The following is a 12,112-nucleotide window of genomic DNA, read 5'->3' as shown; positions in this document are numbered from 1 at the left end:
TAAAAAAAAAACAAAAAAAAAAAATGAATTTAACCTGAAAACAAAAGTGCTGAACTGCTAAAAGCTGAAGGTTACACAGAAGAAGGAGTTGGAAAAAAACTGAAAATGTTTTAAATGTAAATTAGAAAACCCTAAGAAATGAGAAAAGAACATTTAGAGTCAGAAAACATCTGAATGAATATTAAAAGGTCATATTCTTTGAATCACTGAATGACTCAAATGTGATCCCTCCACTTTGATCCACACAGTTTAAAAAGTTTAAATGCCTGAGCTTTGAAAGATACGGTGTTGGAAAGAGAACAATAATGGCGACAATTTGAGGGTAAAATGATGGCTGTAACACTGTGGACACAGCAGCAGTTGAAAGAGAAGTGCTTAAGATGAATCTTGGCAGAGTGGAGAGAGAGCTCGTTAAGCAGGCAGGTGTGAGCCTGGTTGCTATAGTGACCGCACCCAATGGCTCCATACACACGTACACAGACATGCGCCTCACTTTTGCTGCTTAAAATGAACAGAAAAGTCAGGCCGAAACAAATCGTTCCCAAATGAAAAGTAAAAGTCGTATTGACAAAATTCTTTCACCGTGAGCGACAGCAGCTTCTAGTCTACCTAATTCTCAGTTTTCATGTCTGTGGAGTTTATTATATGGACGTGGTGACAGTGGAAAGACACCATGCTCTTCTGATTTTCAAACGAACCTTCTGAGCCATTTTAACATTAGAGTCTATGGAAGAGTTGGAGGGAGGAGGCTGTGCATTGGTGACATTTACGAAAGAACCATAACACCTAGGACAATAGTAAACACATTGGATGAAAGAGGACAGCGATGGCTACGTTTTGAGGGTAAAATCATACCTGTAGAGCAAACGCTGCGGACACAGCAGCAGTTTTAAAAAATATTTTAAGATTAATTTTTTTGCTCCTCTCACTCTAGCAGTTGAGCTGCCTCACTCTAGCCCCAACATTCCGTCCCATACACACCCATTATAAACTCTGAAACGGGTGAAAAAACATCATGAAACTTAAACTGGAACTGAAGAAAAAGTATAATAGATATTGAAAAGATAAATACAAGTTGAATAGTTGAATGTCTTGTCTTCGTTTTAAAGTTTGAATGGTGGCTCTATGTCAACGTATGTGGAAGTAGTAGGAGTTTAAAAATGAGTAAGTTGAATGAGAATTTGAAGGGTCTCCCCATTGAAATACATGGGAAATTTTTGTTGAATAAAGTTGAATAAAATTAAAAATATAAATGTTAAAAATGAGAAAAGTAGAAGCAGTCATGTCCAAAAGAATAGGAATCTAATGGTGTTTGAATGGTTTTTCTAAGTTGAACGGTTTTGAAGGAGTAGGAGTACAAAAAACGTACGGAATAGATAAAATATAATAACTAGAAAGTGCATTTTCTGAAGAAACTGCAGTGTGAATGCTTGAATCTGAATGTATGCACTGAAATGAATTAATTGCTGAATTTTGAGTTAAAAATATTGAATGAGATTAAAAAAAAAACAAAAAAAACCAAACGAATTTAACCTGAAAACAAAGGTGCTGAACTGCTAAAAGCTGAAGGTTACACAGAAGAAGAAGTTGGAAAAAAGCTGAAAATGTTTTAATTGTAAATTAGAAAAACCTAAGAAATGAGAAAAGAACATTTAGAGTCAGAAAACATCTGAATGAATATTAAAAGGTCATATTCTTTGAATCACTGAATGACTAAAATGTGATCCCTCCACTTTGATCCACACAGTTTAAAAAGTTTAAATGCCTGAGCTTTGAAAGACACGGTGTTGGAAAGAGAACAATAATGGCGACAATTTGAGGGTAAAATGATGGCTGTAACACTGTGGACACAGCAGCAGTTGAAAGAGAAGTGTTTAAGATGAATCTTGGTACAGTGGCAGGCAGAGCTCGTTAAGCAGGCAGGTGTGAGCCTGGTTGCTATAGTGACTGCACCCAATGGCTCCATACACACGTACACAGACATGCACCTCACTTTTGCTGCTTAAAATGAACAGAAACGTCAGGCCGAAACAAATCGTTCCCAAATGAAAAGTATAGGTCGTATTGACGAAATTCTTTCACCGTGAGCGGCAGCAATGTCTAGTCTACTGAATTCTCAGTTTTCATGCCTGTGGAGTTTATTATATGGACGTGGTGACAGTGTAAAGACACCATGCTCTTCTGATTTTCAAACCAACCTTCTGAGACATTTTAACATTGGAGTCTATGGAAGAGTTGGAGGGAGGAGGCTGTGCATTGGTGACATTTATGAAAGAACCATAACACCTAGGACAATAGTAAACACATTGGATGAAAGAGGACAGCGATGGCTACGTTTTGAGGGTAAAATCATACCTGTAGAGCAAACGCTGCGGACACAGCAGCAGTTTTAAAAAAGATTTTAAGATTAATTTTTTTGCTCCTCTCACTCTAGCAGTTGAGCTGCCTCACTCTAGCCCCAACATTCCGTCCCATACACACCCATTATAAACTCTGAAACGGGTGAAAAAACATCATGAAACTTAAACTGGAACTGAAGAAAAAGTATAATAGATATTGAAAAGATAAATACAAGTTGAATAGTTGAATGTCTTGTCTTCGTTTTAAAGTTTGAATGGTGGCTCTATGTCAACGTATGTTGAAGTAGTAAGAGTTTAAAAATGAGTAAGTTGAATGAGAATTTGAAGGGTCTCCCCATTGAAATACATTATAAATTTTTGTTGAAAAAAGTTGAATAAAATTAAAAATATAAATGTTAAAAATGAGAAAAATAGAAGCAATGTTGTCCAAAAGAATAGGAATCTAACGGTGTTTGAATGGTTTTTCTAAGTTGAACGGTTTTGAAGGAGTAGGCTTTCAAAAAACGTACGGAAAAATAAAATATAATAATAATAATAAAGATTAGAAGAACAATACTGTGAATGCTTTTCAAGCATTCACACTAATAATAATAAAGATTAGAAGAACAATACTGTGAATGCTTTTCAAGCATTCACACTAACTAGAAAGTGCATTTTCTGAAGAAACTGCAGTGTGAATGCTTGAATCTGAATGTATGCACTGAAATGAATAAATTGCTGAATTTTGAGTTAAAAATATTGAATGAGATAAAAAACAAAACAAAAAAAAAAAACGAATTTAACCTGAAAACAAAGGTGCTGAACTGCTAAAAGCTGAAGGTTACACAGAAGAAGGAGTTGGAAAAAAACTGAAAATGTTTTAAATGTAAATTAGAAAACCCTAAGAAATGAGAAAAGAACATTTAGAGTCAGAAAACATCTGAATGAATATTAAAAGGTCATATTCTTTGAATCACTGAATGACTAAAATGTGATCCCTCCACTTTGATCCACACAGTTTAAAAAGTTTAAATGCCTGAGCTTTGAAAGATACGGTGTTGGAAAGAGAACAATAATGGCGACAATTTGAGGGTAAAATGATGGCTGTAACACTGTGGACACAGCAGCAGTTGAAAGAGAAGTGCTTAAGATGAATCTTGGTACAGTGGCAGGCAGAGCTCGTTAAGCAGGCAGGTGTGAGCCTGGTTGCTATAGTGACCGCACCCAATGGCTCCATACACACGTACACAGACATGCGCCTCACTTTTGCTGCTTAAAATGAACAGAAAAGTCAGGCCGAAACAAATCGCTCCCAAATGAAAAGTAAAAGTCGTATTGACAAAATTCTTTCACCGTGAGCGACAGCAATGTCTAGTCTACCTAATTCTCAGTTTTCATGCCTGTGGAGCTTATTATATGGACGTGGTGACAGTGGAAAGACACCATGCTCTTCTGATTTTCAAACGAACCTTCTGAGCCATTTTAACATTACAGTCTATGGAAGAGTTGGAGGGAGGAGGCTGTGCATTGGTGACATTTATGAAAGAACCATAACACCTAGGACAATAGTAAACACATTGGATGAAAGAGGACAGCCATGGCTACGTTTTGAGGGTAAAATCATACCTGTAGAGCAAACGCTGCGGACACAGCAGCAGTTTTAAAAAAGATTTTAAGATTAATTTTTTTGCTCCTCTCACTCTAGCAGTTGAGCTGCCTCACTCTAGCCCCAACATTCCGTCCCATACACACCCATTATAAACTCTGAAACGGGTGAAAAAACATCATGAAACTTAAACTGGAACTGAAGAAAAAGTATAATAGATATTGAAAAGATAAATACAAGTTGAATAATTGAATGTCTTGTCTTCGTTTTAAAGTTTGAATGGTGGCTCTATGTCAATGTATGTGGAAGTAGTAAGAGTTTAAAAATGAGTAAGTTGAATGAGAATTTGAAGGGTCTCCCCATTGAAATACATGGGAAATTTTTGTTGAATAAAGTTGAATAAAATTAAAAATATAAATGTTAAAAATGAGAAAAATACAAGCAATCATGTCCAAAAGAATAGGAATCTAATGGTGTTTGAATAGTTTTTCTAAGTTGAATGGTTTTGAAGGAGTAGGCTTTCAAAAAACGTACGGAATAGATAATAAAATATAAGAATAAAGATTAGAAGAACAATACTGTGAATGCTTTTCAAGCATTCACACTAATAATAAAGATTAGAATAACAATACTGTGAATGCTTTTCAAGCATTCACACTAATTATGAATTTGATCAACTGGCCCCTTAATGCAACTGACACCCTCCTGGGCTTGGGAGAGCCTGATTGTCCCTCAGAGACGTTTGCTGCTGGATACTCGATGGTCAGTGGCGACACTCTCAATGGAGGACATTGAACGACATCTACCAATTCGGAACCACGATAACAGAGTTCTGGCTGATTGGAGCTTGGACCTGGCTTATCAAAGAACAAGAAGCGGCTACAGCTGTTCAAAATCCCACAAGGCTGGCCAACATGATAGGCGATGGGCAGGGCTGTGAGTACTCAGACTGTGTTTTTGAACGCAACATGGATAAGATCATGGAGAAGCTCGTGGCTCTGCTATATGGATAACATCTTGAAGAAGAACAACAGGAATTGAGAGACCTGGTGACCAGTGACGGACATTAGACCAAGAGTAAAATTGGATGCAGTTTGTTCGCACTAACCAAAACAGCTACCATCTTCATCTCATGCGGCCCTCTGGCGCCAGCTGGATGCTCAAGGCAAAAGCTGATGGGAATAACAATTCTCCCTTAGATAAGAAGACTGTGTTGTGACTTTCTCCCTCCTCATTCAAGGCCACGCGCGTCGACCGAAGACTGTTGACTTTTGCCAACACAAATATGCATGTACACTGACACAGACCTACACCCTGTTGGAGCTCAGTCTGGGGGGGGGGGAGTAATTATTTTCTCCTCGTCTTTCCTCATGTTGTGCATTTTCCATTGTTATACTTCTCTGACCTGTCTTCCCCATGTGATGTAGTAATGTATGTATGTATGGTCGGAAGGGTAAGATGGCGCTGGCAAAGGTCAGCAGCCTAACCCAACAAATTTCCCACGTGTGGGACTAATAAAGGTTATCTTATCTTATCATTTTGCAGCGTAATGATTAAAGTAAGAAAACATTATCTTATTGGATAAAATGCATATTGACGAAGTTTTGAGGGCATAATTTGCAGTTGGAAAAAAAGGTGATAAATCGCAGTATTCATTATTGCAGAACTCTCAGTATAGTGCTGTAAGGTGATAATGTGGTGTTTGTCAGATTTCCGTCTTCCCCTGTCCTCCCTGAACCTCTTGGTTCCGCCTTTCAGGCTGATGTCAGAGTGTATGTGGCAGGTTGCTCAGGAGAGAAAAGTAGGGGAGTATGAAAACTGTCCAAATTCATCTCACTGGTGTCAGAGATGATCCCAGACCTCCTGGGCTACAAACGTAAGACTCAGCTGATCCTTGGACTGAGGGCCCAGGTGAGTGACTGTGGTTATCAGAACTCATTGTGTGCATCTGTGGCTTTTCTTTTTATATCTTAAAAAAGTACTATTACATTTTTGAGGAGCATCTATAATTGTTTTGGGTACATTTTACAGCATTTGGTCAGAATGAAGAAGGACCAAACCAAATAAATGCATTTAATTCATTTATTTAGCCTTGAAAAGTTCTAAATTAATCCTTCAAGGCAAACCTACAGCAGCTTGTTGGTAACTTCAGGAAGCGCAATTAGTTAATCACTTTAAGCCAGTGTGTATTTAATTTTGACTATAGTTCAGCTGCAGGCCGGTGAGTCACCAGTATTGGGTAAAGTAAAGACTCGAGTATAAATGTACCAATTTATGTCTTTCAGCTCATTCTTGAAATAGTGAAGAAGACGAATGATGGTGACAGTTTCCAGCAGAATACAACAAACCACGTGGATGCAGAAGTAAGATGCAGTGTACTAAGCATCTTAGTTTGACATGTTTTGCACTATAAAAGTGATTTTGCTGTCAAATTTAGATGCTGATATTACTGTTTATTGTATGTAAATATACCTTTTGGCTTTGTGAGAGTAACAAGATGAAGAGGTGGAGATTTCAAAGTCACCATTGGTGGATCTCATTCAAATGCTACTTCGAGATCAGTCATTGGGAGTTCTTCTATCGACTGGAAGAGTTGTGCCCAGTGCCAAGTGTCTCAGGTATGCTGCGGGGTAATGAAAAAGAAGAAAAGAGGTGTACTTTAATGCAAATGCTGTTCAGTTATTTAAAAAAAACCCTGACTCACAATGCGACAAAATGTTCAGTAGTTGTACAGGACTGAAAAAACACATGTTTATGCACACAGGAGAGAAGCCTCATAGCTGTGTAACATGTCACAAGACGTTTGCTCAGAAATCCAACCTGAAAATACATCTCAAAGTCCACAAGAACATCTAGCAAAGTGGCTGTGGGAGCTTTTGGAGACGCAGTTTGCTACAGATATGGTTCATTTGAGTGTCAGGACAAGTTTTGATGCTTAAAAATAATAATTTGCATTTGGACATATAGTGCATTAAAATGTGGATTTTTCCTGTGCTGTCCTGTGTTGAATTTGTGTGCTAATATTGCACGTTACTGTAAACGGGTGTTCTGGATGACCCAAATTAAGGTGCCCATGTCCTAATTCATGGACATAAGGAATTTTGAGTTAGACTGTCCTGTCACCCAAACACTTATATATGAGCTGTTGGTGCTGTGAGAATGGTCGTCACTTGATAAATGCACTAGAAAGATGTAATATTTGCATTTTTATGGAATTAATGGAATGAAAGAAAGCTTAGTTTCCTAATGTTTTTACCAGCCTCTGTTGTGATGCCTAGTCTGTTGTTTTCTGCATTAAAAGTTTCCATCCGGTCCACTGTAACAAGTCAGCGAGCATCATTTAATGCTGATGATGGTGCAGTAGATGGAAAAACAAAAGAATTAAAAAATCACTACAGAAATGCGTTTTTAAATGCATATTAAACATGATACACCTAAATCACTTGCCTATGTATATGTTAATATGTGTTTTGAGCTTTTTAGTCTTTATTTTGATAGGACAGTGGAGAGAATGCTGGTAAGCCGAGACACAGACCAGGGGAAAACACGCTTAAAATGGATTTGGGGCAGGTTCAAAGCCTGGTCTCTGCATCTGTGGGTGCTTGCTTAACCAAGTAAGGTCAAGCAGGCACCTACAGATGTGAGTCTTCACAGTGTACTCGACAACAGCTCTTATAGCTTGACTGAAGCTTATCTACTATTCATCAACACATTTGTTTGAAACAAGGATTCAGGTGCACCTCCATACAACTCTCATCCTGAACAATTGTGTATTTTTAAGACTTTAGTTTGAAAGTTTCCACTGAGGATTGGGTGATGGAACTTTATTTCCAAAAGGCAATTTCTTTAAATACAACATGATGTTTCAACACAAGTAAAATATTACTTTCTAAAATTTCAGAAATACACAACTCTTCATTATAAAACACGTTCATTTGGGCGGTCATCCTAAATGATAGATTATGCACAATACAGGTCCTTTTTGTCCAGTCTATGTCAGACATGTAGTGCTTTATCAGTCCCAAGATTCTGTCTGCAGTCAGTTTTAGAAACTATATGAAGACAGAAGATTCGCTTTGATTGAGCTTTATTACTGACCGTAGGCTCCCTTGTGGGAAATGCTGTGCGATGATGATCTTTTATATTATTTTGGGGGGCATTTTTGCCTTCATTGAATAGTGAAAGCAAAGAGAGACAGGAAGGCGAGGTGAGCTTGCAGTAAAAGGCCAGCCCTGTAGTATGTGGCCGCTTGCTCACTGGCACCTCTTTATGAAGGTCTTAAACCCAAGCTCTGCTTGAAGTCCAGGAACAAGCATCCAGTGAGTTTTTATTGTTCTTCTTTTCTGCAACAATAATTGCACTTCACCAATTCATTACATCTCATGAGGATCATTTCTCCAGCCTGAAATAACTGTGGCTTCTGGAAGGCTGGGGTAGGTGTCAATGTGATGCGAACCATCTTCAGTCGATATTCCTGTGTCTCTATGCTTGAAAGCAGGCGAGATTAAAATCAATTCGGTGCATTAGGTCTCTCTGTAACAAACCCACAGCCAGCATAAAAGTCAAAGGATCCTTTATAAAGAGCTTTGTAGTAGAGAGGGGATTAGATGGGCCTGTTGTCTCAGTCCTTCGCTATTTCTCTGGATATTGAACAACTTGCCCAAATGATCCAGCAAAGTAAACTCATAACTGGAATAACAGATAACAATCAAATACACACCATTAGCTCGTTCATAGACAGTGTTATGATTTCTTTACCCCTGTACTCAGTTGATCCAAATATTAGATATATTTAGCAAGTACCCAGCCCTTTAACAGATCAAAAGAAGATAAAGCTCTCAAATAAATGAATGTAACTAAAAAAAAGAAATCTGTCAAAACTATACCAAAGCAATCATGACTATATTGATACCAACATAAGAAAAGACTTTGAACGATGGTTTAACCACCCTTTGGGATTAAATGTTAGAATTAACTGTAACAAAGTTGGATATATGCCACATCTTCTATTGTTTCTTTGTTTGTTAATTTATTTCTAGTTATTTATTACTATGTCTATTTTAATCAGTGCCAGCAGATATAACACCAATTCAATTTCTATAGATGGGATAAGCTCATTTCTAGATGTATATGGGATAGAAAGAGACCATCTGTCACACTATACTACAACTACCTAAAAATAAAGATCTAATGGTACTTCTGAGCCTGGGTGAGATGTTCTGGGCATGTCTGACCGGGAAGAGGCCTCGGGGCAGACCAAAGACACTCTGGAGAGATTACATGAGGAGCATCTCAGAGGTCGACGGTGGCTAGAGGAGGTGGCTGGGGATAGGGAGGTTTGGGCTTCTCTGCTTAGGCTGCAAACCCCATGACCCCGCCCCGGATAATAGGAAGAAAATGATGGATGGTACTTCCAAATATAAGAGTATTTTCAAGCTCAACTACAACAACTTGTCTATCATGCATGTCTGTATGTTGAGTCTGAGTCTGTATGTCTCTACAGTAATTGGGATAAGGACTCTGTATGTCTATACAGACACGATAAACTGATCCGCAAGGCCAGTAATGTTTTGGGTATGGAGCTGGACTCTCTTAAGGTGGTGTCGGAGAAGTGAATGTTGTCCAAGATAAAGACAATGTTGGATAATACCTCCCACACACTCCATGACATGCTGGCTAGCTATAGGAGCACGTTCAGTGAGAGACTGAGATTACTAAAAACTCCTCCATCTAAACACTGTAAACACTGAAATAGTTGCATCCTTTTTGCACACACTCTTTCTTACTCGGTAATGCTGCTGTCAATTTTTTTTATTTATAATCACATCTGTCAAACCTGGATATTTATTATTTGGTGATTTGTATATATTGTGCTGTTCCTTATATCTTAACATATTGTATTGTTAAATAGTTTCGTCTGTTTTTGTTAATATTAAGGTACAGGAGCAACTGTAACCTATGTAATTCCCCTAGGGATTAATAAAGTATGCTGATTCTGATTAGTGTTATATTACTGATGTTGCTTTGAGGAAAGATACTCAAGCCCTTAAAAAAACAGATCCATGCCAGTACTGGTGAGACTGAGGCCCGAGACTATAAAGCCTCTAATAATAATGTTTACTTTAGATAAATGGTACTCAGTTGTAAAGCAGTTGTAATTGGGATAAGGACTTGGACCTCTAAGATGGATCACCCATGAAGATGAATTCAAACCGGGGATGTTTGACGCCAGCTTTAAACAGTTTGTGGGACAAGGTATTACCGCCATGTGTACACTTACTAAAAAGGGTCAAAGGCAGAGTTTTCAAGATATAAAAATCACATATGATCTTACAAACCAGGATTTCTTTAGATATTTACAGATACAGATACAAGAGAAATGAGGATAAAATACATCCTATTATAAAGACATGTGCATTATCTTATCATAGGCAGTTCCCAGAGTTGTGTCTACTATGTACTGTAGTTTGATAGACTCTAGAGAATATTCGATTTTATATGTAAACAAATAAAATGGGAACGGTGGCTGGAAGAAGAAATCCCAGAAGAGATGCAGTATGATATCAATGCAACATTGCCCTGTCTGCAACAAGGCACTGCAATCACTGAAACTGATGCAATTTAGCTGAAAGAACCAGGTTGAGTATTTTGTAAGATCTCAAATTAAAAGTAAACAGATAAAGTTCAAGAGTGGAATATTTAGTTATACGATTTCACGATCGTGTGCAAGGACATGTGCATCCAAAAGACCTGTTTAAGAATCCTCTGGCAGAGGCAAAGAAAAATGTAACTAAAAACTTGCTAAGGACTGAAACACTGAGCTATAGACTTGGGTTGCTGGTTGAAGAGATCCTGGTGATGGAAAAAGTCACATGTAGATTTAATATGAAAAAAGGACATAAGTAACTTTATTATTAAAAGAGGCAGATTTGCTCCAGCACTGCAGGTCTGGTACTGTTTGTGTACAGCTTCTGGCTAGCTCCCAGCTTTGTTTTGACTTTGTGTCAATTCTCTTAATGTTCAAACAAAGCAGCCAGAAGTGGATGCTGTAATTCTGAAGGAGGAGAGGTAGCTGAAGAGAAGACACTTCTGATCAAAAAGAACACAGAGGCTGATCTCATATTTGCTAAAAGACTTCCTGATGAGCCCCAAGACGTTTGCGAAAATAACCTGTGGAACGACGAGACAAAAGTTGAACTTTTTGGAACTTTTGAGTCCTGTTACATAAAACTAACACAGCATTTCAATAACCTCCTAGGACCTGATTAAATAAATAACCTAAATAATAAATGACCTAAATACTCAGTTTTGCTCTACAAGGGCCTGATATCCACTTACGAGGACATTATAGTGCTACTGTTCTATCAAAATTTTAAACGAATATCCTCATTTGTGGCTCTCATTTTTCTTAAAAACAAAAATAAGTTTTAAAAAAAAATCTGGTAATTCTTTGTTTTTACATTCATCAGGCCCCAATGTGACCAAATATCAAAGAGAAATTAAAAATGCATGCAGTGGAAGAGTTCGGGTCTTAGGAGGTTAAAGGAACATTACACCAACAATCAAACATGGTGGTTGTAGCGTGATGGTCCAGGGATGCTTATCATGAGTTGTGAAAGAGGATCCCCAAACGAAGAAACTGTCCGAAGGGTAACAAAAGAGCAGGAAAACAGACAGAAAACTAACTGGCAGAAAAACACTGACACTGACAAAGAATAACTACTGAACTGGAAGTGATCAGAGCTGAGAAACAATGCACAGAGCCAATAAAAGTAGACAGGGTAAATGAGACCAGAGAAAGTAAAACTGAAAGCTAAACATACAAGCTTGACACAGATGGGCACGGAGGAAAGACTAAGGAAATAGCAAGAAACTAAACAGAATAAAAACATTAACTGAAAGAAACTAAAGATAAAGATACTAAGAGGTGTGATCAACCATGGACCATGACATTTCTTTGCCCATCTGAACCTTCTCCATGACTGTGATTTGTATTTGAGGTCTGAAGAGTACAAGGTGAAAGAGGCAGGAGAGCACACTGTGTCCTGTGCTGGTCACTGTTTCAGAAGAGGTCTGGGTCCACTCCATCTCAGTTAGTTTGTCTCTAGGAGTGGTTGGATATTGTTGAAATAGAAAACACCTGATCCTCACAGCACCAGATGTGCAG

The 12,112-nt window shown here is 38.0% G+C and overlaps 1 protein-coding gene across 1 annotated transcript; it reads left to right on the top strand.

Moving 5' to 3' along the window:
- The first annotated feature begins 5,674 nt into the window (after nucleotides 1-5,674).
- On the top strand, nucleotides 5,675-7,341 carry LOC113009688 (PR domain zinc finger protein 1-like). Its single transcript, XM_026148148.1, has 4 exons — nucleotides 5,675-5,856; nucleotides 6,231-6,308; nucleotides 6,434-6,563; nucleotides 6,710-7,341. Exons 1-4 carry the CDS (start codon nucleotides 5,794-5,796, stop codon nucleotides 6,799-6,801), a joined length of 363 nt encoding a protein of 120 aa, XP_026003933.1. The 5' UTR covers nucleotides 5,675-5,793; the 3' UTR covers nucleotides 6,802-7,341.
- The last annotated feature ends 4,771 nt before the right edge of the window (nucleotides 7,342-12,112 follow it).

This window comes from Astatotilapia calliptera, chromosome 17 (genome assembly GCF_900246225.1).
Source record: "Astatotilapia calliptera chromosome 17, fAstCal1.2, whole genome shotgun sequence".
Lineage (NCBI taxonomy): Eukaryota > Metazoa > Chordata > Actinopteri > Cichliformes > Cichlidae > Astatotilapia > Astatotilapia calliptera.
Note: the sequence above shows the minus strand (reverse complement) of the source record. Positions and strands in the feature narration are given on the sequence as shown.

Excerpts from the sequence above, each read along its gene's own strand:
- LOC113009688 (XM_026148148.1), top strand. The coding sequence starts at position 5,794 with ATGATCCCAGACCTCCTGGGCTACAAACGTAAGACTCAGCTGATCCTT. Across the intron at positions 6,309-6,433 it reads CAAACCACGTGGATGCAGAA|AGTAACAAGATGAAGAGGTG; the intron begins GTAAGATGCAGT and ends TGGCTTTGTGAG. Across the intron at positions 6,564-6,709 it reads CCCAGTGCCAAGTGTCTCAG|GAGAGAAGCCTCATAGCTGT; the intron begins GTATGCTGCGGG and ends TTATGCACACAG.